Source organism: Astatotilapia calliptera, chromosome 4 (genome assembly GCF_900246225.1).
Source record: "Astatotilapia calliptera chromosome 4, fAstCal1.2, whole genome shotgun sequence".
In the NCBI taxonomy this organism is placed as follows: Eukaryota; Metazoa; Chordata; class Actinopteri; order Cichliformes; family Cichlidae; genus Astatotilapia; species Astatotilapia calliptera.
Genome location: NC_039305.1, coordinates 12,711,055 through 12,738,783, shown reverse-complemented (window position 1 = coordinate 12,738,783; position 27,729 = coordinate 12,711,055). Strand labels below are relative to the sequence as shown.

Sequence of the window (27,729 nt, the reverse complement as noted above, 5' to 3'; positions counted from 1 at the left end):
TAAATATGTGACAGAAACTCAGAGAGACTGACAGGAGGAGGAGCTAAATCTGCGTAGTTTGCGATGTTTGGGTAATTTATGTTCAGTGGAGGGTAATTCTGCTTTTGTATTAATAAATATTGGTGATTGTGATGTCTCCCTCTGCTCCCTTAAGATTGTGCTGCTGCATTTTATTATGAAAAATTGTTTGCTATGTCTCCTGGGTGAGGTGTTCCAGGCATGTCTGACTGGGAGGATTCCCCGGTGCAGACCCCGGATATGCATATCTCTCGGCTGGCTTCAGAACACCTTGATGTTCCCCCAGAGAAGCTGGAGGAGGTCTGGGGTCCTCTGCTTAGGCTGCTGCCCCTGAGACCCGGCCCTGGATAAGTGGAAGAAGATGTATGTATGGATGGATGGTTGCTATGTCCTTCAGGTTTATTACTGATGCTTTTACCATTACCAGTTTTTATGTTTGGACAAAAAAAAAAAGATCAGAATCCCGCTAACCCTTACAGTTACCTGTTATAATTACATAATCAACAACCTTGAAATGTATGAACTTCTCTGGAAATTCACATGAAACTGGAGTGTTTAGGATTAGAAGAACATTTGATAAAATGTTACGCCATTTATGAACATTAAACAACTGAATAAAGAGTTCAAAAAAGAGAATAATTTTAGTACTAGAACTGTGTGGGCTCCTTTTTCAATGCAAACTTGAGCCACATGAGTTTTATGGTATTTCTCACAAATGAAATCACTGTGATACAGGCGTTTTGATATAGTTCCCCTGATTCACAAAAACAAATACCAGTGTCGCTCATCTACATCTTGAGAGTTAAACACAACAATTAGAGGACTGACTAATTTGCGTTTACTAAAACATTTTGGTTTTAGACACTCAAATTCATTTTTGTATTCATTTGTTTTGTTCTACAATTAATGGTTGGAAATGTTAACTCAGTCACTCAGTTGTGTTTTGTTTGTTTTTTGTCTCAGTATTCATGATTGTGTTATGTTCTACTCAATAGAGTCTATGTTTCAGTGCAGTACAATGCTTACCCTCCTCCTTTTAACTCTAAATCCATGTCTAAGGATGATGTAGAATTTAGTCAGTCTGAGGAGAATTCTGTTACAAAGTAAAGTGAATTGTCCTCATTTAAAAACTCTCCATCAGCTCCATCAGAGACTTGAACCATTACAGGCAGTTCCTTGAACAATTTTAGTTCAAATGCAAATGGCCTTATCATCACACATCACACATTTTCTTCTTTTCTTACATTTAATGATGCTGAATCTATGTTTATAACTATTTAAGAGTTGAGTCTGGTGTCTAAATTTATATTACTTATACGTACATGCATACAATGTAGGACTGCTTTTTGTATATGATTTTGCATATGAGTAGTTATTGACTGACAGCTGGGATAGGCTCCAGCGCCCCCCGCAACCCTGAAAAGGATAAGCGGAAGCGAATGGATGGATGGATGGATGAATATGGATTTTCCCCAGTTTTCTTTGTTCATGATTTCAATGATAAATATTTAAAAAAAAAATGAACAAACAAATAACACACTATTTGAAGGTTTGTTTGTTAGAGGTGTCTTTTACCAGGTTGTGAAAGAGTCTTAAAAAGCAGAAGTATCAGTGTGGAGGTTTTGTCACAGTGTGAATCCCTGTGATACTCCACTGTTAGCAGAGTTGTCCCATCTTACAGTAATAGACTGCAGAGTCTCTGTCATGGTCCTGGGCCATGTGGGCCCAGTATTCTTAGTTTTCATGTATTTTTGTATTTTGTTCTTTATTTAGGCCATGCTTCCTGGGTTGATCTGTTACGTTGTTCCTTATGTGTTTTCCCTTTGTGACTCTTACCCCCTGTGTGCCCCTCTGTGTATTTATGAGCCCTCGTCTCTCTTTGTGCTTTATTCTATGTTTTCCCCAGCCCGTTATGTCTGCGTTCTCCCCGTGCTCTCTCTCCTCCTGTCTGAACCTCTGTGCCTGTACCCGTCAGCGTTATGTTCACCCCGCCCTGTCTCGTTATGGTTATCTGTGTCACCTGTGTTCCCCGTGTGTTCCCACTTTCCTCGTTAACCCTCTGTGTATTTCTGTCTGCGTCTTCCTCTGTTCGACGTCGCGTTCTCCCTCATGCCGTGTGTGGTTCTCCCCGTGTCTTCCGGTATATGTTACTTTAGCTTTTCCCAGTTTAGTGTAGTTTTGCATTGCTTTGGTATCATCGTTATTGTTTATCACTTGTCAGCAATAAAGCTGCATTTTGAGTTTATCCCCCGTGTCTGTGAGTTTGCAATTTGGGTCCTCATCCTGCCTGCCACACGGCCGAAACATGACAGAAGAACGCGACCACGATATGGACCCAGCGACTCCTGGCAGAGACCTAATACAAGCGGTGGAGTCGTTATGCTACCAGTGGAGCCGAAGCTCTAGTGAGGAGGAGAGGGAGGAGTTACTTTCCTCGTTGGGGACAAGCGTCACGGTTTTTCCCTGGTTATGGGAGGCGCTACCCCCTCTGATCTCGGACTTCCTCCGCACCATCCTCCCAGCCTGCCCTCGGCAGCATCAGCGGTCCGGTGTGCGGACTGCGTCACCACAGCCCCGTGGCCGCGCAGCCTCCCCTCCGCCTGCTGTGAGCATACAAGTCGGCACGCTGAGGTTCGCCACGGCACCACACTCCTCTACGCTGGCGCCCTCCCTCTACTCGCCGGTTTCCACTTCGCTGTCGCAGCTCAGTCGTTCACCCTCACCGCCTCGACCGACCTACCCGTCTTCCGCTTCCTATCTGGCACGGATGTGGTCAGAAGACAAGGAGCCGGTCGCCACAGAAATCGAAGTTTCATCCACGACCACCTCAAAGAGGAAGCGGCGTTCGCGTCGCCGTCGCCCAGCGCTACGGCATGTTTCGCCCTCCAACGAGCCACACGAGGATGCGGGGGAGGTCATGAATTTCGACCTGGAGGAGCGGCAGCGTGCAGCATGCGATCAACTGGATGAAGAGCTCCGGTGGAAGCCGTGGCTAGCTCCTGACTATGAGGAGATCTTCCGGGGAACCCGCCTGGCTCTCGGGGGTCCCCTGAGCTTCCAGGAACTCTCATCTACCGCTCCATCAGCACCCAGTTCACCAGCCTCTGCGACGCCGCCCGGCGCGCATGAAGCGCCGTTGTCTGGTTCATCGGGAGCTGCAGTCAAGCAGAAACGGCGTTCGCGTCCCCGTCGCGCTGCGCGACAACCGGAGGTGAGTGAACGCACTCTCCCATCACCAGCCTTCGTTGAAGCCGTAGAAGAGGAACTAGATTCAAGTTTACAGATCCAAGGGTCACCATTAAAGGAGACACATAGTGTGGAGGCGGCGGACTTCAGTACTGTGACTGATGTGGTCAGTTCGTCTGGCTTCCATGAACAGGGAGTAAGACCCACACAGACCGTAAATCCCAGCACTGGAGAACCTCAGCCTGTGTTCTCGTCACCGCCACCGGAACAGGAGTTTGACGGTCCAGCCTCTGAGCCGACCGGGGAATCCCCTGTTCCGTGTTTTTCTTGCAGCGAAAACAATGACATTATTTCAGAGACAGCCAGTGCTAACTGTGAACTGAGTAATACAGCGCTAACCGGGCCGCCGCCCAGAGATTTTGCCCCGAAGACACCCGTAGACAGACCTAGTGATTTGGCAGGGACCTCTGGTATAATGCTTAGGGGGAGGGAGACCTCCACAGACCCGAAAGCTAATTGTGTGACAAGAGGGGGGGAGGAATTTCCTCCGTTGTCCGTTGCTTCGCCTGGGGTTCCATCTAAAGCTGAGTTGCCTGTGGCTAACGCCTCCCTTCCTGAGTCTGCTCTGCTCACCTACGAGGTGCTTAAAGTAGACACTTGTGCTTTCACAGCGAGTGAGGACTTTTTAGAGGAGGGTCATGTCGCAGAGCATATAAGAACGGAGGGTGAGACGAGGTGTGATCATGTTTTGCCTGCTGCTCCTGTGTCCAATGAACTTAAAAATAAGAATGCTGGTCATGACCTCATGTTGGGACTTAAAGGTGACAACAGGGGACTTAAAGGTGATAATCAGGGTAACACGAACTGCAAAATGTCCCCACCTAAATTCTGTTTTCCCCACAGTCGTGAGCAGGGTGTTTTTGGACTGTTTACCTCCATCCCTGCCGCCTCTACTCAGAGGATTGAGTCTGAGACCAGGGGATACAATTCCACTATTAATGACCACGTAGCGTCCCCTCACGGAGTTACTTTGACACAGTTCTCCAAGGTTTCTGTGAGCACATTATCGGGCAGGGTTTTGAGTCCCAAGGTTAATGTTAACACCAGCACACAGCCGGAAATGTCACCCGTCTCGGCTATGGTTGCTAGCACAGCATTATCCGTACCCATTTCACCATACACTCTACATAACACCCTTGAGTTACAGTCCACCTCTAGCGTGGTCCCAAGTCAATGTACCACTTACCGCTATCAGACTGGTCAATTCTCATCACCCAGATCCATATCTGAATATCTCATGTTCACCCAGGGACTTCCCCCTGGAGGTTTAAGTCATGTTTTTGTGGGTAATATAGTAATCCTTGTTTTCCCTGTGGCTGACCCTGCTTACCTGTGCCATAACGTTATGTCATTGATTGAGTCTGAAGGGCGGAATGTAGACACAGGGCTTTCTGTTTTTGAACCTATTATGTCAACTAACATGAGTCTTGCAGTGACTGGGCTGGTCTCTGCCTCGAGACATCTCACACCTGTTTGTTTCTGGACCGATACCTATAAGATGTCATGTGAACGCAGCCGGCCTATTGCCACGTCAGCTGGAGGGTCCGAGGGGCCCGTCCAGCCTCATGCCTCGTCAGCTGGAGGGTCCGAGGGGCCTGTCCAGCCTCCTGCCTCGTCAGCTGGAGGGTCCGAGGGGCCTGTCCAGCCTCATGCCTCGTCAGCTGGAGGGTCCGAGGGGCCTGTCCAGCCTCATGCCTCGTCAGCTGGAGGGTCCGAGGGGCCCGTTCAGCCTCCTGTCTCCGCTGGAGGGTCCGAGGGGCCCGTTCAGCCTCCTGTCTCAGCTGGAGGGCCCGAGGAGCCCGTCCAGCACCATGCCACATCAGCTGGAGGGCCCGAGGAGCCCATCCAGCCACCTTCTGCTACGCCTGGTCCAGCCTGTGCTTCGTCAGCTGCAGCCTCAGAGCCTTCGTCAGCTGCAGCCTCAGAGCCTTCGTCAGCTGCAGCCTCAGAGCCTTCGTCAGCTGGAGGGTCCGAGGGGCCCGTTCAGCCTCCTGTCTCCGCTGGAGGGTCCGAGGGGCCCGTTCAGCCTCCTGTCTCCGCTGGGGGGCCCGAGGAGCCCGTCCAGCACCATGCCACGTCTGCTGGGGGGCCCGAGCCGCCCATCCAGCCACCTTCTGCTACGCCTGGTCCAGCCTGTGCTTCGTCAGCTGCAGCCTCAGAGCCTTCGTCAGCTGCAGCCTCAGAGCCTTCGTCAGCTGCAGCCTCAGAGCCTTCGTCAGCTGCAGCCTCCGAGTCTTCAGCCTCGCCTGCCGCAGCCTCCGAGTCTTCAGCCTCGCCTGGTCCAGCCTCGGCCTGTGCCTTGTCTGCCGCAGCTCCGGCCTGTGCTTCGTCTGGTCCTGTGCCCACCGGGCCATGGCCAGCACGCCTGACACTGGAGAGCCGCCGCTGCCTTCCGCGCGGCCGGCCCCCTGAACTGCTCCGTCGTCTCCTCCGCCGCCGCCGCCGCTGCCTTCCGCGCGGCCGGCCCCCTGAACTGCTCCGTCGTCTCCTCCGCCGCCGCCGCTGCCTTCCGCGCGGCCGGCCCCCTGAACTGCTCCGTCGTCTCCTCCGCCGCCGCCGCTGCCTTCCGCGCGGCCGGCCCCCTGAACTGCTCCGTCGTCTCCTTCGCCGCCGCCGCTGCCTTCCGCGCGGCCGGCCTCCGGACCAGCTCTGCCACCTGTGCCACCCGCCTGGTCGGCCCCCCGACCGTGTGACCCGTGAACTCTTGTGACTGTGGGCTCTGGGTCGGCCCCCTGAACTTTATTTTGACTACGGTCATGTGCTCCTGTGTTTTCTGTTGTTTGTTTTGTTTCCCGTTCTGGTCCCTCCGTCCTGGTCCCCCGCCTCCCGCCCTGGGTGGGTTGTTTTCTGTTTTTGTTTTTGTTTCTCGGGTTTGGGCTGTCGGGAGCCAGCCCTTTAGGGGGGGGTGGTGTCATGGTCCTGGGCCATGTGGGCCCAGTATTCTTAGTTTTCATGTATTTTTGTATTTTGTTCTTTATTTAGGCCATGCTTCCTGGGTTGATCTGTTACGTTGTTCCTTATGTGTTTTCCCTTTGTGACTCTTACCCCCTGTGTGCCCCTCTGTGTATTTATGAGCCCTCGTCTCTCTTTGTGCTTTATTCTATGTTTTCCCCAGCCCGTTATGTCTGCGTTCTCCCCGTGCTCTCTCTCCTCCTGTCTGAACCTCTGTGCCTGTACCCGTCAGCGTTATGTTCACCCCGCCCTGTCTCGTTATGGTTATCTGTGTCACCTGTGTTCCCCGTGTGTTCCCACTTTCCTCGTTAACCCTCTGTGTATTTCTGTCTGCGTCTTCCTCTGTTCGACGTCGCGTTCTCCCTCATGCCGTGTGTGGTTCTCCCCGTGTCTTCCGGTATATGTTACTTTAGCTTTTCCCAGTTTAGTGTAGTTTTGCATTGCTTTGGTATCATCGTTATTGTTTATCACTTGTCAGCAATAAAGCTGCATTTTGAGTTTATCCCCCGTGTCTGTGAGTTTGCAATTTGGGTCCTCATCCTGCCTGCCACACGGCCGAAACATGACAGTCTCCTGTCTCTGCCTGATTAATCATGAACTAGGAATCAATGTTTGATGAGGATTTAGAGTTGAATCCGTCAGAGGAGAATCCTGTTCCAAATTCAAGTGAGCTGCCAGAATAGTCAAAACTTCGACCATTCTGAGGAACCCCTCCAGGAACTTGTTTATACCAGTTAACATAATTCCCATCATATCTCTCTATGTTGCAGCTGAGAACAGCTTGTTGACCTGAAGAAACTGTGTGGACAGCAGGTGTTTGGGTCAACGCTATCACTGCATCAACATCTGCCAAGAAACCGAGAAAAAAAAATGAGTGATTTTAAAATCAATAAGAACATCTTACACGTCAGAGCAGAGATGAGAGCACAGAGGGTCCCCAGCACTATGATAGTAGGTGGAGAAACTGATCCTGAAAGATGAGAGGGGATGTAGTGAGAAGAGATACTGAAGCTTATAAAGACACAGAGAAGCAGAACTGAAAGAGGAGGAGATTCAGCAAAACAGCTTTTATTTATAAAAGACTAAATTACTGATATTAATAATTCATAATTTCATACAGTGAACATTGCCATTATATGAGCATTATTGTTTCAATCTCAATGATATTATATAATTTTCTTTGAATTTGCTCTACAAAAAATAATATAAATGACTTAATCAGTGTACAGTGGGGCAAAAAAGTATTTAGTCAGCCACCGATTGTGCAAGTTCCCCCACCTAAAATGATGACAGAGGTCAGTAATATGCACCAGAGGTACACTTCAACTGTGAGAGACAGAATGTGAAAAAAAAATCCATGAATCCACATGGTAGGATTTGTAAAGAATTTATTCGTAAATTAGGGTGGAAAATAAGTATTTGGTCACCTCAAACAAGGAAAATCTCTGGCTCTCACAGACCTGTAATGTCTTCTGTAAGAAGCTTTTCTGTCCCCCACTCGTTACCTGTATGAATGGCACCTGTTTGAACTCATCATCTGTATAAAAGACACCTGTCCACAGCCTCAAACAGTCAGACTCCAAACTCCGCCGTGGCCAAGACCAAAGAGCTCTCGAAGGACACCAGGAAAAGTATTGTAGACCTGCACCAGACTGGGAAGAGTGAATCTACAATAGGCAAGCAGCTTGGTGTGAAAAAATCAACTGTGGGAGCAATCATCAGAAAATGGAAGACATACAAGACCACTGATAATCTCCCACGATCTGGGGCTCCACGCAAGATCTCATCCCGTGGGGTCAAAATGATCATGAGAACGGTGAGCAAAGATCCCAGAACCACACGGGGGGACCTGGTGAATGACCTGCAGAGAGCTGGGACCAAAGTAACAAAGTTCACCATCAGTAACACACTAAAACGGCAGGGAATCAAATCCCGCAGTGCCAGACGTGTTCCGCTGCTGAAGCCAGTGCATGTCCAGGCCTGTCTGAAGTTTGCCAGAGAGCACATGGATGACACAGCAGAGGATTGGGAGAATGTCATGTGGTCAGATGAAACCAAAGTAGAACTTTTTGGTATAAACGCAACTCGTCGTGTTTGGAGGAAGGTGAATACTGAGTTGCATCCCAAGAACACCATACCTACTGTGAAGCATGGGGGTGGAAACATCATGCTATGGGGCTGTTTTTCTGCCAAGGGGAAAGGACGACTGATCCGTGTTAAGGACAGAATGAATGGGGCCATGTATCGTGAGATTTTGAGCCAAAACCTCATTCCATCAGTGAGAACTTTGAAGATGAAACGCGGCTGGGTCTTCCAACATGACAATGATCCAAAACACACCGCCCGGGCAACAAAGGAGTGGCTCCGTAAGAAGCATTTGAAAGTCCTGGAGTGGCCTAGCCAGTCTCCAGACCTCAACCCCATAGAAAATCTGTGGCGGGAGTTGAAAGTCCGTGTTGCTCGGCGACAGCCCCAAAACATCACTGCTCTCGAGAAGATCTGCATGGAGGAATGGGCCAAAATACCAGCTACTGTGTGTGCAAACCTGGTAAAGACCTATAGTAAACGTTTGACCTCTGTTATTGCCAACAAAGGTTATGTTACACAGTATTGAGTTGTATTTTTGTTATTGACCAAATACTTATTATCCACCCTGATTTACGAATAAATTCTTTACAAATCCTACCATGTGAATTCATGGATTTTTTTTTCACATTCTGTCTCTCACAGTTGAAGTGTACCTCTGGTGCAAATTACTGACCTCTGTCATCATTTTAGGTGGGGGAACTTGCACAATCGGTGGCTGACTAAATACTTTTTTGCCCCACTGTATATGTCACAGTACTGGGTCTGCGACTCATATTTGTCTTTCAAGTTTTAGATTTATAATCTTTGATTACTGTTGTTCATGATTTTGGTTTCCTTTTAAGTTTTCAGTGACCTTAGTTCTCCCTCCCTTAGTGTTTATCTCAGCCTGTGTTTAGTCTCTGCTGCTGTGTTTTCTCTGTGCTGTTCCTGTGTTCACCGCTTCATGTCGAGTCACCCTTGTCTCTGTGTTCGTTCATCTCCTGTGTCTCCCCAGTCAGTCATGTCTCTCTGTGAGTGTTAGTTACCCTTGTCTCTGTGACCCATGTTCGCTCTGTCTTCGCTGTCAGTTGGATCTTCGTGTCAAATCTGTGTCTTTTACTTTGATAGTCTCGCATCCTTTGTAAATATTTCCAGTTTTGCTTCCTCCATGTCCCTGTGTGATTTCTCCCAGATTTGTCTGATCCCCTCGTTACTCCCTGTGTATTTAAGCCCTGTGTTTTCCTCCGTCAACAAACAAAAAAAGCAATAGAAATAAACACAGGGAAATTACCTTATCTGTATATGTTTACATTCTCTTTCTACCTCATTAACATGCTTCTGATGAACTAAAGCTGATTCAAAATAATAAATCTCTGCAACTAGCTGATCTGATCTGAGTCTTGGTTTTTTTTTTTTGACTGAATTTTAGTGAAGCATGAATTAGTGAAATTATTGAACTGTAATATAAAGAGGATTTGTGTGGTCTCATTTTTCTTCGTACTGTGGCTTGAAATCAGATTAACCAGTTAATATGTTGAGAATGTTTTTTCATCAAACATGTTTTACAGTACAATAACATTAAAAGCTGATGATGTGAGGTTTTATGTGTGAATAATATGTGAATATTCTGGTCCTTTGTTTATTTAAAGTGAAAGTGGAAATAAATAAAGAAATACAATAAATACATTTAAAAGAGAAATGTTTAAGAACTAATTGTTTATATGGTGCACTGAGTTTGTACCCAAAAAGCAGAAGTAATAGTGAGGAAGTTTTTGTCACAGTGTAAATCACTGTGATGCGTACTCCTTAACAGAGGTGTCCCATGTCTTACAGTAATAAACTGCAGAGTCTTCCTCCTCCACATTTTTGATCATCAAACGATAATCTGTTGTTGACTGATGAGTACATGTGAATTTTGGAGAAGAGAATCCAGAGCCATATCTTGGAGAACTCCAGTCATGACGAAACCTCACTACATACTGAGGAACTCCTCCTGGAATCTGTTTATACCACCAAGCAGGTTCATTAGTAACAGTCCCCAGGTTACAGTCCATGGTGGCTGTCTCTCCTTTCCTCACTGATAAAACAGGAGGTTTCTGTGTCACCACCGTCACACCACTCACACCTGCAAACAACAAGAAGACATGCAGTCAAGAGAAACACACTGACAATAAAATATATGTGTGCAAAATAAGTCAAAATGTTTACATGTTAGAGCAGTGAGCAGAGCACAGAGAGTCACCAGCATGATGTCGACTTGAACTAAGAACTGATTTCGAGAAAAGTCGCTGGAGGAGCCATTTAATACAAGTATCAGGAGGAGGAGCTGTGTCTCCTCTGTTAAGATTCAAGAATTGAGAAAGGGTACAAGAGGTGATCGAAAAATAACCACACTGGTCCGGCCGGGTGAAGTCAAACGAAGATTTTAATTCACATGTGGGAAGATCACTGAACACAGCAATTGATCTTCGACTTACTAAAGCACAAACAATTATTTTATAACATCAGGGTTTGTTTACTGACGCCCCTTCATGCGTCACAGATACATTTTATACATAGATCAGATCAACATCATCATGACTTTTCACCTAGAAAATCATCTTCTATTTTCATGGCTAGCCCTTCCTGTCTACCTTTCAGTTCTTGTCTTGTTCCTCTTTCTTGCCGAGACACCAAGAAACGGTTCCTCTTTTACCAAGACAATTTTGCAGTTACAGCCAAACATAACTAACCTCTTCCTCTAAATAAATCTAATTTAAAGTGTGTGTGTGTGTGTGTGTGTTGACCTCACATGCTCTTTGTGTCACCTCTTCACCTACTGTCTGTGTCTCGTCCTCAAATGCTCTTTCTCAATTCACCTGTTGCACTTCTGACCTTTTACCAGACCAGAAGCTCACTGAGACTATGTATATGTGTTCTACTAAATAAATGTTTTAACCAAGAACCTCTACTAAAACCTTAATACAAGAATATGAACATATAAAAGATAATAAAATAAACTGATATAAGTGTTTTGTAAGCATGTATTGCAATTCCTTCTATGTTCTAGTTTTCCCTCAGCATGTATCACCTGAACAGTCACGTCAGTGAAGCTTACGACCTTTAAAGAACCTGAACATCAACTCAAATAAGCACAGATATGCAATATGTATAAAATGGTTATAACTGCACCTGAAATACAAAGTTAACATCATCATAAACATCTTAAGGCCATCTTAAAGCTATCTGTTATATTGTTAAAGCAATGCTCATACTGCAGATTATATTATGCTGGTAAAATACTTTTTGTTTATCCCCACACCTCCATTCTCCCTATTACATCATCGTAATGTTTTTCCTTTGTCTTCATTTATTTCTTTATTAGCATCATAGTGTATATATAAAGACTGAAACATATAAACAGAATAATTGGAAAAATATACCAAGGCCTCCAGAAACACAAAGGGAATAATACCTACATTAAAACAAAAAAGAACTAGACATACAAATAACAAAGGAGAATTTATCTTCTATGTGGGTGACACACAAGCTCAACAGACTGGAGAGAAATTGGTTAGAAAAAATTGAATTTGTTTCTTTGTTACACCTTAAAAGCAATGTGAGTCACAGCAGCAGGAGACAATGTGGTCACATGAATGACACCCACTCACAAAATCTTTGGACATGAAAGTTCAAACATTTTGGGACGATACATGTTTAACTCTAAGAAAGGAAATAGGTTGCAAAATTCCTGTAGATCCCATGATGCTCTATCTTGGAGTAATTAAAGGGTATATAAAGGATATCTGTATGAGAGGATGGGTTTCTTGCAAAGGTCCAAAGGAGACGCCTTTTCACAAAAGTGGAAGGAATGGATTGCATTCATGTGTCATGGTCCTGGGTCTTCTGCACAGTGTTTTGTGTTTTTCATTCAACTTCTGTTCTTGTTAGATATTACCGACTGGTTATATGTAATGGTTTTAATGTTCAATGCAAAACAACAAATGACAGCAGAAAGATGCAGAAAGGCTTAGTTTCATAACTGGACTTCATTTAGTGTTCTTTAACAGTAAGTAAGTTAGGTTTAGGCAAACATCGTACCGTGCTCAGCTGTCTCTGAATGATCAAATGATATGAACTGAAACATTTCCATTAAAAACAGCAGGTCCATTTTATTTTACAGGGAGCTTATTTGCCATTTACTTGAGTTACTAAGACCTGCAGGTGCATCCTGGAAACGAAGAAACAGAAGCACAGAGAGGTGATGCTTCACTAACCGAGAGTGAAGATACATTTGCAAATCTACAACCAACATTTTAAACCAGTGACACTTATCTTCTCTCTTACTCTTATGAAGAAATATTAAATGATGCTCTCTAGTGGTCAAATATTACTTAGTCTGTATGTCAGAATATACTTGTGTTTTAACTATGGGAGCAAGAAAATTGAAAATTTTGTGCTTATGAGTGTTGTTTTCCTCTCTGTGCCCCTCTCTAAAATGTAACAGTTCATTTCAATCACCTTAAATTTATGTTAGTGCAAAACAGTGGCACAATTTCCCATTTATTCACAAAAAAAACACATTTTTAAATCAATGCTTTTATTAAGTTAATGCAAAACATGAATTCCTGAAAATACTTGTTAAAAACCAGCTAATGAATACATGACTTAAACCTTTTGCATTATTTTGATTTCTAACACGTAAAGACTGTAATGAGCAAACAGCACAAGCAGTAAAGAAGCAGATTTTAAATGCACATTCTGATCCTCGACTATTCAGTGGGACATTCTGACTTCTTGATGGTTTTCTCTGAAGTCTGTGAGCCCAAAGACACTTTACATGTATAAACCTTATCCATGTTCCAGTCTGATGTCTGGATGGTCAGAGAGCTGCTGATTTGGTAAGTCTGGTCTGATCTCTGAACAGCAGTGCTGGTAGAGATCCCACTGCTCACTGGACTCCCAGCAGCCAACCAGTTCACATCTGCAAAAGGCACAGACTGACTGGACAGACAGACCAGAGAAGCTGTGTCGGACTGGAGCTCAGCACTGGACGGAGGGAAGACTGTCAGGACAGGAGGAGAGAGGCTGGAGCCTGAAAATACATGAAGGATGTTCAGAAAACAAAAAAAGAGAAATGAAAGGAAAGAAGGAAATTGGAAATGAAGTCATAAAACCAGAAGAAATCAAGAAGACTCAATATGGAATAAACATAACATTTGTTATGAAGTTAGAAGAAAACAAAACTAATGTACAATACAAAAATATATAGATCCAACATTGAATTTCTTTTTATATTTTTACCAAATAAAATATGATTAATTACTGTTTGACTTTCCATGTAAGATATATTTGATTTAATTCTACAGGTTTCTGCATAACATGTCAGCTAATGTGGGTAATTATCTTTCATATCAAAGAAAAGTTCTAATCACTTCAAAGTAATTTTGAACTTTAGTAACAGTGTTAACAACTATTCAAGAAAGAGAAAATGGGCCTATGTATGTTTTTGAAATTCCAACCTAAACATAAATTAAAAGCAATAAGAACAGAAAAACAACATATTTCACACCATTTTCATAGAACTGGTTTGACACCATTTCACATTTTTTAAACATGTAATTCATGTCTGCTGTATATGAGACAACCTGAAACTATTTCAGATTGTACAAAATCATAAAAAATTATGCAGAACAAGAAACATATTGAATTAAGTAGTCATCAGCAGGTTTTTGCAAAATCTCTGTTGTTTTATGATCATTTAAAAAGTACTTACTTGTCACAATCAGCTTGGTGCCTTGTCCGAATACCACAGTGATTCAGTTTGTATACATGGCTGTACAAAAACCTCCTGACTGTCACTGATGAGGGGAGAGGAACTGAAACATCCTGTAGAGACTAACTTTCACTGTCACAATCTCATTCACTTCATCTGTTTGTATTTTATAACTGTGTCTCTCTCTGTGTAGTCGTGTTTATTCCTTCATGTCACTTGTTTTGTGCAAGATTTAATAAAGTCCTCATTATTGGCCAGCATTAATCAGAGCTGTACTGTCTCTCAATAAGATTTTGGCCACAGTCTGCTTCTCTATGAACCAGCTTTCTTGGGACATTCTTCCAATGTCTAACAGGAACTCACTGCAGAGTCTCCTGTCTCTGCATGATTGATAATAGACTTGAAATCAGTGTTTGGTCAGGATTTAGATATTAATCTGTCTGAGGAGAATCCTGCAGAAAATGCAGTTGACCTGTAAGAATGATGAAATCTCAGAACTGAGAACTGGTTAATTGGGTCAACACTTTTGCTGAATCCCCACCTCTCAGAAAATAAAAACAGATTAAATAATTTTATTTAATGTTTTTTGTCTTGTACAGGCTATAAAATGAAGTAGACATGTTCTAACATGTAGGATCCACCATGTTAGAGCAGATAAAAGAGAGCATCGGTCGCATAGTGTTTGACAACCATGTCTTACAAAGAAATCAAAAGTTGTCCTAACATTTCTTCATTTCCATTTTTATAAATGTGTTTCTGATTAATCCAAATTAAGCTTCTTTAAATTTTCTCAATCTAGAAGCTCTAATCAGAGTTTAGTGTAGCCTTAATTTTAATAGCTGCATCTTATTAACGTTCTTATTAAGTATTAAGTGTTAAACAAAGTGTAACAGTGATCAAATTTGAGTAATCTAAATACTATTACATTTACTCTAGCTATTTTTAGGTTTAAAATAATTTTTTAAAAATTTGATAGCCGTTGTTTAATAACGGGTTATTTGAAGGTTATATGTTACCTAGAGTTTTCTTGATGGGACTGTGTTCAAGTAAAAGATTCAAAGAAAGCAAAGACAATGCTGAGGAAATTTTTTCCCACAATGTAAATAACTGATATGGAATCATCAGCAGGGTCATCCCATGTCTGACAGTAATGCACTGCTCCTGTTTCTGTCCGCTTGATATTTTAGTGATAATCAATAATTCATGAGGATGTAGAGTTGAATCTGTGTGAGCTCTCAGAATAGTGAAATCTTAAAGCATACCGAGGAAGCCCTCCAGGAACTTGTTTGTAGCAGCTAACAGAATTCCTATCATCTCTCTCAATGTTGCAGTTGACAACAGCTTGTTGACCTGAAGAAACTGTGTGGACAGCAGCCGTCTGGGTCAACGCTATCACTGCATCAACATCTGCCAGTCACTTTCTTAATTCCTCATCCTCTTCTGTAGAGCTAGCTAGATTCTGTAGTACCTGAAGACACCTGCACTCCTTCCAGCCTATAGCGTGAACGCTATAAATGAACCAAATGCAACAATTCTGTTTTGAAAATGTAGAAAGTAGATATATTTGTGTTAAAAAGTACAGCTCTGGGGATAGAGGTTCGGAAGCCAAGTAAGCTGCCATAATGACTTTGACAAATGCTGCAGCTCGTCTTCTGACCCGAACCAATAGACATGAACATATTTCCCCGGTGCTTGCCTATCTTCACCGGCTCACTGTTCACTTCAGAATTGATTTTAAAATTTTATTGTTGACTTACAAAGCCCTGAATTGGATATTTGTCTGACCTCTTACAGCCTTATGTGCCCTCTAGATCTTGTTGATCAAATAATCTTTTGCTTTTAGCCATACCAATGTCAAGGCTGGTTCACAGAGGCGATCGAGTGTTTGGGGTTGTAACGCCTAAACTGTGATATAATCTACACCAGGGATAGGCAACTGCAGGCCTCGACGGCCAGTGTCCTCCAGGTTTTAGATATCACCCTGGGTCAACACACTTGAATCTAGTGATGCACGAATCATGAACGAATCGTTCAATACTCGAGAATCACTTTACTAACTCATGAATCATGATTCACAAGCCCAACTGACTCACTGACTCATCCCTGTTGCTGTTAGCAGCAATGTATCTAGCTTATAATTAAAATTGTGGAGAAAAACACAACATCCAGTATCTTTACAAAAAAATTTCTGCTCTGAACTGGAAGAAAAAACCCTGAGTAGAAGCTCACATCAAGAAAATAGCTCCTCGGTTCACAGTAGCATCGCTCTGCTAACATGCTAACAACACATTTGAGCTACTCACCCCCTCCCTTCCTGTGCTGAATCGTAAGCTTAAGCAAATCACCCAGGACTCGCTCACCCCCTCCCAGTGGCGTGTCCAGCGGCCCCAACCAGACTGGCCACCCCAGGTGCCACCCCGAAGCTAAAACAATAAAATTTAATGAAATATCAAATGTACGATTATGGTTTCACAGTGAAGCTCAGATATCCGAGGGTAAGTGAATGCAGCACCGGCTTCTGCACTGTGAGCATCATGTTAGCAAAGGTAGGAGAGCCAAGCACGAAACACAGCACCGCAGAACACATTTTTTCAGCGAAAGATTAACAAGTTAACATAGCTGGACTAGCCATCGGACATTTGCACGGTGGGCTGATGACTTATTTATTTTTATTTTTTTTGTAACGGCATGAACAATGAGAGGTGGTGGATTGGCCAGATGCTGGCCGATTTGTAAAAATAACTCAGTTGTTTGGTGGTGGCTATGGTGGAGCTTCCACAGAGCCAACAGGTGGATGAGGGAAGGGGAGGCAGGAGGAGGAGAGCCACGAGGCAGCCGCCGGTCCGAGTATCAGGTGAACTGAACTTAAGGTAAAAAGTTATGACCTGCAGTCTATCTGGGTCAGATATAAACCAAGTTTAGGTGGAGTTTATATTCATTGTGCTGACTTTTTACAGTCAGTTACAATAACTCGTACTGCGTGAGCTAGCATGACGAGTTTATACAGCTGTTCGGTTGCTATGATGTTACTGATAGTGAACTTTATTTTATTCATAAGGTTAGTTAGTAGAGTTGCCAACGGCTCCTTAAAAATGGAATGGTCCCTCATTCAGAGAAAATATTACGCGTTTCGTATTGAGCTGAGAAGAGACGCAGTTTGTCTCGTACTTTAGCTAGAATGGAAAAAGACACAAAGCTGGAGTTATTCTGTCGTTATGCTGCACAGCTGCCTCTTCTCTCCCCCCCGTCTTCTGTTGCTACTTCAATCATGAAACTGATCAATGATCAGCTGATCGGCTTTTCTCCCTTGTTTGTTTATCGCCCACTTTGCGCCAGAAACAGGAAACCAGCGGATGTCACGCTAAACAACAGCAGCACGTTTAAGCTTGATCAGCTGTTGTTAGAATTTATTTAATATTAATTTCTAGTATCAGCTGATGTTTGCTGGAGCCACAGCTGTAAAGCTGCTGGTCATGATATCGGTTTGGATATGTGGTGAGAGGGAAACATGAAGATGAAACCAGGAGATGTCCTTACTGAACCATCAGAGCTGAACAGGTGATGGAGAAACAGGTTTACCTTTTAGGTGACATGAATGAGTTGAAGTTATGAACTGTTTCTGAGAGACAAATAACACCAGGATCCTTTTCTAAGTAGCTGACAGCTGGTAACTGTGCAGGGGCGGATCTAGCAAAGTGTTGCCAGTGGGCCAGGTAGGGCATTAATGGGGAGAGGGGGGCACAAAGAAATACTTTTCTTATTCTCATTTAAAATATCTAGCTTTTATTAAATAATTATCTGAATCTTGCGAACAAAGTTTTTATCTGACGTAAAATGTATAGAAATCATACATATACCAACAAGACTGTACATCACTGTCACAACAGCGTTTGTTTTCATTCAAAGGCTTTATGGCTTTAATACCTGGTGGGCCGGTCTGTAGTGAAAATGCCCAATTTTTTGTCCCAGTCCATCCCTGCAGGTTAATACTGGCAGTGTCACCATGCCAGCTGACTGTAATTCATCATCAGCCAGTGTTGTTCTTTATACATCAATATTACCAAAGTTTACCATAAGGCAGCATATAAAGTATTTACTTGCTTTCAGGTTTTATTCAAATGTTAGTCTTTTCATTTGTTTCCCCACTTTTTTCCTGTTTCAAAATCAAACACCAGATTGTGAGAAGATTAACTTCTTTTTTTAATAGGCATTGGTTTTGCATAGACATTGGCTAATTTGCCAATTGTATGTTAAAAATGTTCGTATTTTGATATTCAAAAATGATTTTGCCCAAAACATATGTGCACTACATGTCAGTAAAAATACTGTGCAAATATTGATGTCCTTGACTGCTGAATAAACACTGACTGATTGTATCTCTTGTACTTTATCAACGCAGTATCTAAAAACTTTGCACCGTAGTGGTTAAAATCTCATTCTAATAAGAGTTAAAAGCGCATTTGGTTATTAGGTTTACAGGGTTATTGAATTATGGTTAACGGTTGGTAGAATTGTTTTTAACATTATCTGCCAATTACATCTGCCACCCTTCTCCAAATCTGTGCCCCTACCTGGCCCCCCCAACAAAAATTTTCTAGACACGCCACTGCCCCCTCCCTCCTGTGCTGAATCATAGAGCGAACGAATCACTCACTCACTCACTCACCCCCTCCCTCCTGGCTCACAGCTTCTTTTTCCTCTTGGTTGGCAACCAATGTGAGCCAGGGCGCATTACTGCACCCTGGCTCACAGCTCAGTGGACATTTAGATGAGAAAATATATATTTAATACATTTAAGGAAAATGCTAATAAAATAAAAATAAACAAAATAAATGTTTATTAAGCAATTTTGATAGGAAATTGCTTAATTTTAGAAATGTTTTTGGTCTTTTTTGCTCTATAAAATAGTTGTTTTTTTTTTTTTTAGAATCGTTCATCTTAGCAGTGGGATTTACATGAAAAGAGAAACAAATTAAGTTTGAGTGAAAATGTACATTTTTTGCACTCTCTGGTCAACTGACTCAGTGAATCAAATGACTCAAAAATCCGATTCACTTTGGTGAGTGACTCATTAAAACTCGATTCAGTAAAAAGAATCAAATTTACCATCACTACTCGAATCAAATGATATCTAAAACCTGCAGGACACCGGCCCTCGAGGCCTGGAGTTGCCTACCCCTGATCTACCCTTACACATCAGACAGGCTCCTACTGTCAATCTTTTAAAATCTCATCTTAAAACACTTTTGTATTCATTGGCTTTTAATACAGTAAGAGAGTTATTTGATATTTATTTGGTGTTTGGTACTAGTTATTTTGTATTTTTATACAGCACTTTCGTCAATTGCTGTTGTAATTAAATGTGCTATATGAATTTAAAAAAAGAAACTAATGTTTAGACCATCTAACATAATTCAACCATTTCTCTGTGTTGCAGCTGAGAACACCTTCTTTACCTAGAGTGGACAGCAGGTATCTGAATAAACACTAACACTGCATTAGCATCTGCCAACAAACACATAAAGAACATGTGTGAAATGTCTTTCTCCAAAAAGATGGGCTATGAAACAGATGAGAAGAACACTCTCATCTGAATGGGTCTTTTGTCAGCTTGTGAAAAAAATGAGCATTAAAAAGCAGAAGTATCAGTGAGGAGGTTTTTGTCACAGTGTAAATCACCGTGATACAGCAGAGTTAGAGCTGTCAAATGTCTTACAGTAATAGACTGCAGAGTCTCCCTCCTCCACATTTTTGATAATCAAACGATAATCTGATGTTGACTGATGAGTGGATGTGAATTTTGGAGAGGAGAACCCAGAACCATAGCTTGGAGAACTATATCTATGAGAAAACTTCAGTACATACTGAGGAACTCCTCCTGGAATCTGTTTATACCAAAAGACAGTGTTATCAATAGTCCCCAGGTTACAGTCCATGGTGGCTGTCTCTCCTTTCCTCACTGATAAAACAGGAGGTTTCTGTGTCAGCACCGTCACACCACTCACACCTGCAAACAACAATAAGACATGGAGTCAAGAGAAACACAAACATTTATGAATCCAACAAATAACTACTAATCTGAAATACGTCATTAATGAATATTGAACAACTGAACAAAGAGTTCAAATACAGATCACTGTGATACAGACATTTTATTATAGTTTCTCTCATCTACATCTTGAGAGTTAAACAATCTGATTATCACTGTGACACATATTATTGCAAACTGATGAAACTGAGCACCACTGTTACTAACACTCAGGATGTAACTCTTCTAATCCTGGTGCACAATGCTGGTGGTGAATACCTGTTTGCACACAGGTGAGTACAAAAAGGTACTCACAGACATACACCATTGATTGGCTGCTGCCTCTAAACATATTGTGATTTGTCGGTCTTGTGTGCTGCTCAGTAACATTCATTATTTATTGTTTACTGTTACTTATGCTTATGTTGGTTGTTGCTGTGGGTTCCATACTATGTTGTTCTCTTTTTGCTTGTTTTTTTTTTCCCCAGCAGGTGATCAAACAGATTTTTAGTGTCTTTTCTCTGTCTCTGTTTTTCTTTCCCTCTCCTTCTCTTGAGCCTCTTCCCAACTTCTGTTTTCTTTGTCTTTCCTATCCCCTGGTTCTGTCCATTTCATCAGTTGAGTCTGATGTCTATTAAAGTTATATTACTTATAGATAACAGCATACAGTTTTGGTCTCCTGTTTTGTATATGATTATTTAAGTAGTTTTGACTGAATAGTCCCCTCTTGGCTTTTTTTCATGATTTTCATGATTAATATTAAAATTAAAAAAAACAAGACAAATAACACAGTATTTGAAGGTGGTGGGGTTTCAGTGTGTTTGTTGAAGGTGTCTTTTATCAGGATGCCAAAGAGCATAAAAAAGCAGAAGTATCTGTGAGGAGGTTTTTGTCACAGTGTAAATCACTGTGATACCCCACTATCAGCAGAGCTGTCCCATGTCTGACAGTAATAGACTGCAGAGTCTCCCTCCTCCACATACGCCCCTAGTCTAGGCGGGTAGGGACGCACATAAGGTTGGAGGAGAGAGAGACAAATCCCCGCCCTGGGTCCCAAGCCAAACATCCAAACCAGTTGTGAGTAAAAAAAGTGATTTTATTTAAGGACAAGAAGCATAGCTCCAGGGTGAGCCCAGGCCAAAATAATAAACAAAACCAACTAAGTCCGACCAGAAAAGACTAACTAAACCCTAAGAAAGAAAAAAGAACAAACAAATGACAGAGCTATCCCTCGCTCCCTGACCAAGAAAACAGGAGAAAACGATTCCAAAAGAAAAGGCAGCTCACCCCTTCCGCTTCAGCCCACGAGTGCCTAAGCTCTCAGCTAATGCACTAGGAGCGGCTTTTACAATTCACACTCCCACAAATACACAAGATAAACACAGGCTGGGAAAACCAGGGTCAGGACTGCGACGGCTGTCAGGCTACTCGCTCGTTCCACACTCTCTCTCTCTCTCTCTGGAGCTGTCAGAGCGGCTTTTTGAATGTGGTCACCTGTTCCATGGTCCAATCAGCTCACTACTCTTCATTAGGGGAGGTACCTGTAGAGAGTCTTAAGCACAGTAAAGAGACACAGAACAAACAGCCCACACAGTGTTCTTATGGCCACAGCCGTAACACCCCCCTCCCCAAAATCAAAGACATCTCCTTTGTAGATGTTTTGGACAGTCATGTTTAAGGGAAAACACGGGATAGGGCATCCGCTAACACATTCTCTGTGCCCTTTTTATGACGGATTTCCAAATTGAAGTCCTGCACCAGGAGGGACCACCTCATCAGCCTTTGGTTCGAGTTCCGCATCCGCATTAGGAATACCAAGGGATTGTGGTCGGTATAAACAATCACAGGCGAGGGACTGCCACCGACATACACCTCGAAATGCTGCAATGCAAACAGCAGAGAGAGGGCCTCTTTCTCAATCGTGCTGTACCCTCGCTGATGGACATTGAATTTCTTTGAGAAATAGCCGATTGGGTGATCCACACCATGATGGTCTTCCTGCAGCAATACGGCACCTGCCCCGTTTGCACTGGCGTCCACTTCCAACTTAAAAGGGCGTGCAAAATCAGGGGCGGCCAGCACTGGCGCACTGCACAGGAGAGTCTTAACAGCCCGGAACGCACTCTGACACGCAGAGGTCCACACAAAAGGTCTCAACACACTAGTGAGGCTAGTGAGAGGTGCGACCACGTCTGCGAAGTTTTGACAGAAACTCCGGTAGTAGCCCACCATGCCGAGGAAACGGCGAAGCTCACGCCTAGTCTGAGGGGCAGGAAAATCCAGTATGGCCTGGATTTTGGCCGAGATAGGGCGCACTTGCCCCTGACCCACCTGCTTTCCTAAGTACGTTACCATGGCTTTACCAAAATCACACTTGGCGAGGTTGAGGGTGAGGGATGCCCTTTCCAAGCGATGGAACACATCAGTGAGTGTCTCCATATGCTCTGACCAGGTGTCTGAATAGACGACAATGTCATCCAAATACACTTCACACTTGCAGACGCTGCCCAGCACGATATTCATGAGCCGTTGAAATGTGGCGGGAGCGTTGCGCAACCCGAAAGGCATGACAGTGTACTGGAGAAAATGGTCAGGAGTAACAAAAGCAGAGATTTCGGCCGCACGTGATGTTAGGGGAACTTGCCAATAGCCCTTTAACAAGTCCAGCTTGGTAACGAAGGTCGCAGAACCGACCCTATCAACACAATCCTCCATTCTGGGCAGAGGATAGGAGTCAGGCTTGGTCACACTGTTCACCTTCCGAAAATCTGTACAAAACCGTGGGGTCTTATCCGCTTTAGGCACTAGGAGACATGGGGAACTCCACGCACTAGAGCTAGGGACAGCAAGACAATTCTCCAACAGATAAGAGACTTCTGTCTGGAAAAGAGCACGCTTAGTGGGATTCACCCGGTAGGCATGCTGTTTGATTGGAGGATGGTCCCCCACATCGATATCATGCTCCAACACGGTGGTACAGGATGGAGTGTCCGAGAAAAGATTAGGATGATTTTCAATCAACCGACACACGTCATTTCGGACATCATCGTCTACCCCAGTTAAATGTGACCTTAAATCACGTAGGATTTCAGAATTCCTAAGTCGTGCGCAGCCCACAGCACAACCGAAAACCAAATCGTCACCTACTGGGTCATACCGAGTTTCGGAAACCGGCACCCCCACAGTCGCAACTGTTGACACACCACCAGCAAAGTAGGGCTTCATCATATTAATATGACACACACGGCACTTTTTCCTTCGCTCTGGGGTGTCGATGACATAATCCGTGTCACTCAATTTCGCCTGCACTGTATACGGACCACTGAACTTGGCCTGGAGGGAAGATCCAGGGACCGGTAAAAGTGTTAAAACTTTATCACCAACCTCAAATTTTCGCTGCACAGCCTTCACATCAAACTTCCTCTTCATCCTACCTTGTGTTGCACTGAGAGCATCCCGTGCAATTGCGCACGCTTTATGCAAACGCTCTCTGAAAGAGCTCACATAGTCTAACACATTTTCCTTAGGGGCAACAGTGTCGGACAGGAAGTTCTCCTTAAGCAATCGCAAGGGGCCACGCACTGTGTGACCGAACACCAGCTCAGCAGGGCTAAATCCTAACGACTCCTGCACACTTTCTCTCACTGCTAAAAGAAGCAGCGGCAACCCCTCATCCCACTCCTTTTGAGACTCAAGGCAAAATTTCCGCATCATCGATTTCAATGTCTGATGAAACCGCTCGAGCGCACCTTGCGACTCCGGATGATAGGCACTAGATTTCCGATGTTTAATGCCAAGTGACTGCAAAACCTGAGCAAAAATCCTAGACATGAAATTAGAGCCTTGGTCAGTTTGAACAGCTTTTGGTAAACCAAAAATAGAGAAAAAGTTCACCAATGCCTTAACAACTGGTTTAACCTTAAGGGTGCGCAACGGAATTGCCTCGGGAAAACGGGTAGCAACACACATCAGAGTCAAGAGGTACTGGTGACCCGATTTTGTTTTAGGGAGCGGACCAACGCAGTCGATGAGGATGTGTTCAAAAGGTTCCCCTAAAACTGGAATAGGGTGTAATGGAGCGGGTGGAATGACTTGGTTAGGCTTACCACTAATCTGACAGGTGTGACAAGAACGACAATACTGAGCAACGTCATTCTTCAATCCTGGCCAAAAGAAATGACGCAGAATGCGGTGATAGGTTTTCCTAATACCTAAATGTCCAGAAAAACTGTCATGGGCAAGACCAAGAACTTTGGGTCGGTACTGTTGAGGCACCAGAACCTGTTTAAACACATTCCAACCCAAATCACCAGCTGTAGGCGGATACCAAGTACGCATCAACACGTCATCCTCGACACTATAAACACGAGGGTACTGGTCGCTAGAGTTGGCAGCGGAAAAACAACTCACAAGAGTTGGGTCACTCTGCTGTGCCGAAACCAACTCCTTTTTGTTGATTTCCAAAGACAGTTGAGGTGTCACTGATGGGCTAATAGGCAGCATCGCCTCAGAGTCGCCCGTCAGTGGAACACGGGTTTCAGATTCAGACTCCGGACCACCACCAGCACAGACAAAAGAATCAGATAAATCCACGTCACCGTACTTGCGCCTATGCGCACGAGTTACCGCGCAAGCAGGAAAAACAGAGGAGGAATGCTCCTCAGCGACAGGGTTAGGTAATGAAATATCAGGCACCGGTATCTCAACCACTCTCGGGGTAGAAAACACTTTTCCGTTAGCCAAATCATTCCCCAGAATCATCGCAACTCCGGGCACTGGCAACTGGTCGCGCACGCCAACCGGTACCGAACCCGAAACGAGCGGCGATTGAAGAAACACATTGTGCAATGGCACACGTAGTACATCCATTTTTACACCCCAGACAAGAGCATCCGAACCACAAAAAGAGTCATCAGAAAAAGGTAGAATACCCTTCAAAATAAGAGTCTGCGCGGCCCCAGTGTCACGCAGAATCATGATCGGCACCCGATCCTCCTCTTTTTCATTCAACGAAACAAACCCCTCCGACACAAAAGGGCGGTAGCTCTCATCAAAGCCTTCACTTCCCACTCCATTGCTAGGTGAAGTGGAAGCTGACATAGAACGAACGAAACCCACACTTTTCGGCTTCCTCACCGTGTTGGCCTGCTCCCTGCGCTGTAGTGATGGGCAAGCAGCAACGAGGTGCCCGATTTCATGACAATAAAAACATTTGCGATCTGACATAGGAATAGCAGCAGAACGTGTCTGGCGCTTAGGGGAAACCCTATAACTTCTGACAGGACGAGGTGAGGAAGTGTACTCACGGCGCTCTGTCGAAAGTGCAGCACGATGAGTTAACACAAACTCGTCGGCAAGGACCGCGGCTTTAGACAATAACCCCACCTTCTGCTCATTAAGATACACGACAATGTTTTCAGGGAGACATGTCTTGAACTCTTCCAGCAGGATCAACTCCTTTAGCTGAGTAAAGTCCTCCGCGTGACTGGCAGCCACCCACTTGTCAAATAAGACAGTTTTCTCACGTGCAAATTCCACAAACGTTTGACTATCAAACTTGCGACAGGCACGAAACTTCTGTCGATACGCCTCTGGGACAAGTTCATAAGCCCGCAAAATAGTGGATTTGACAACCTCATAATCCAAGCTGTCCGCAATAGAAAGACTCGCACAGACCTCCTGCGCTCTTCCCATTAATTTGCATTGCAGCAACAGACTCCAGACGTCCTTTGGCCATTTTAAAGTGGTTGCGATGCGCTCAAAAGCAGTGAAATATGAGTCAACCTCTCCTTCCCTAAAAGGAGGTACCAAAACAATCTGTTTGCTAGCGTTAAACTGGTCTATGGTGGGAGTTTCGGGGAGTGTACTTACAGGAACGGGAGCAGCGTCACTCGCTCGAGAACGATCAAGCTCCATAGCTCGAATGCGGAGATGCATGAGCTCGACTTCCTTAGCCTTAGCCGCCAACTCCACCTCCTTCAAGCGAAGGGCAAGCCTGAGATCCTCCGTCACCAAACCCGCCCCAACCTGGCCAGCCGGGTCAAATACAGGAGACTGAATGGCGACAGGAGCTTCCGCCCCCGACGGCATCCGCCCCTTGGAAGGCTTCGGGACGGCCCCAGCAGCTTCCGCCCCCACTGCCGTCTCCAAACTCCCAGACCCACTCGGCGAGGTTTTCTGCCCCCCAAACACTCCTCTGTCCACCAGTCTCTCCACCAAACAGTGTTTAATTTCCGCCTTCTTAGCATTCAACGGAACATCCACCCTGAATAAGTTAGCCACTACCAACAAATCTGCTTTTGTGCACCGCTCCAACTTTTCAATGGAGGGACGTTGCGCAAAATCATCCATGTCAAACGACATCACGAGCAAAGCGAAAAAGGAAAACACAACACCGCAGACACCCAACCGCATCCGCGCACTCCAGAGCCGCAAAACTCGCGCACGACGTTTCCCCCCCCACCACAAACGCAAAAAGGAAACGAACCAATCACACGAACGAAAAGGGACGAGCCCCCATTTATGTTACGCCCCTAGTCTAGGCGGGTAGGGACGCACATAAGGTTGGAGGAGAGAGAGACAAATCCCCGCCCTGGTTCCCAAGCCAAACATCCAAACCAGTTGTGAGTAAAAAAAGTGATTTTATTTAAGGACAAGAAGCATAGCTCCAGGGTGAGCCCAGGCCAAAATAATAAACAAAACCAACTAAGTCCGACCAGAAAAGACTAACTAAACCCTAAGAAAGAAAAAAGAACAAACAAATGACAGAGCTATCCCTCGCTCCCTGACCAAGAAAACAGGAGAAAACGATTCCAAAAGAAAAGGCAGCTCACCCCTTCCGCTTCAGCCCACGAGTGCCTAAGCTCTCAGCTAATGCACTAGGAGCGGCTTTTACAATTCACACTCCCACAAATACACAAGATAAACACAGGCTGGGCAAACCAGGGTCAGGACTGCGACGGCTGTCAGGCTACTCGCTCGTTCCACACTCTCTCTCTCTCTCTCTGGAGCTGTCAGAGCGGCTTTTTGAATGTGGTCACCTGTTCCATGGTCCAATCAGCTCACTACTCTTCATTAGGGGAGGTACCTGTAGAGAGTCTTAAGCACAGTAAAGAGACACAGAACAAACAGCCCACACAGTGTTCTTATGGCCACAGCCGTAACAATGATCAAACGATAATCTGTTGTTGACTGATGAGTGGATGTGAATTTTGGAGAAGAGAACCCAGAGCCATAATATGAAGAACTGTAGCTGCGATGAAACCTCAGCACATACTGAGGACTTCCTCCTGGAATCTGTTTATGCCAGGCAGCAGCATTAGTACCAGTCCCCAGGTTACAGTCCATGGTGGCTGTCTCTCCTTTCCTCACTGATAAAACAGGAGGTTTCTGTGTCAGCACCGTCACACCACTCACACCTGCAAATAACAAAAAGACATGGAGTCAAGAGAAACACACTGACATTTAAATGTAACATGAGGTCTATTCTTCAGTATATTTTAGACTCTTTACATGTTAGAGCAGTGATGAGAGCACAGAGAGTCACCAGCATGTTGTCACTGTGTGTTGAGAATGGATTTGTAATTTGGAAAGAGATTTGACTCCTTCTGTAGAGGAGAGGAGGTGTGAACCATTAAATATGTCACTGAAACTCAGAGAGACT

The 27,729-nt window shown here is 44.4% G+C and overlaps 1 protein-coding gene and 1 gene segment (V, D, J or C); both read right to left on the bottom strand.

The window, feature by feature from the left end:
• Positions 1–10,012: 10,012 nt before the first annotated feature.
• LOC113020661 (Ig kappa chain V-VI region NQ2-6.1-like) lies at positions 10,013–10,531 on the bottom strand. The segment is given in 2 exon segments: positions 10,013–10,408; positions 10,492–10,531. Coding segments are annotated over 2 exon segments (378 nt in total).
• Positions 10,532–12,895: 2,364 nt separating this feature from the next.
• Positions 12,896–27,729, bottom strand: LOC113020665 (immunoglobulin lambda-1 light chain-like). Its single transcript, XM_026164831.1, has 5 exons — positions 27,579–27,729; positions 27,219–27,484; positions 20,984–21,039; positions 14,039–14,073; positions 12,896–13,357 (listed from the first exon to the last, which is right to left on the bottom strand). The coding sequence occupies exons 1-5, from the start codon at positions 27,616–27,618 to the stop codon at positions 13,035–13,037; spliced, it is 720 nt and encodes a 239-aa protein (XP_026020616.1). The 5' UTR covers positions 27,619–27,729; the 3' UTR covers positions 12,896–13,034.

Bases quoted from the DNA above. Each gene is read 5' to 3' on its own strand.
- LOC113020665 (XM_026164831.1), bottom strand. From the start codon at position 27,618: ATGCTGGTGACTCTCTGTGCTCTCATCACTGCTCTAACAT. The intron at 27,485-27,578 runs GTAAAGAGTCTA...TGTTATTTGCAG, and splicing joins TCTCATCACTGCTCTAACAT to GTGTGAGTGGTGTGACGGTG. The intron at 13,358-14,038 runs GTAAGTACTTTT...ATGTATTTTCAG, and splicing joins CACCAAGCTGATTGTGACAA to GCTCCAGCCTCTCTCCTCCT.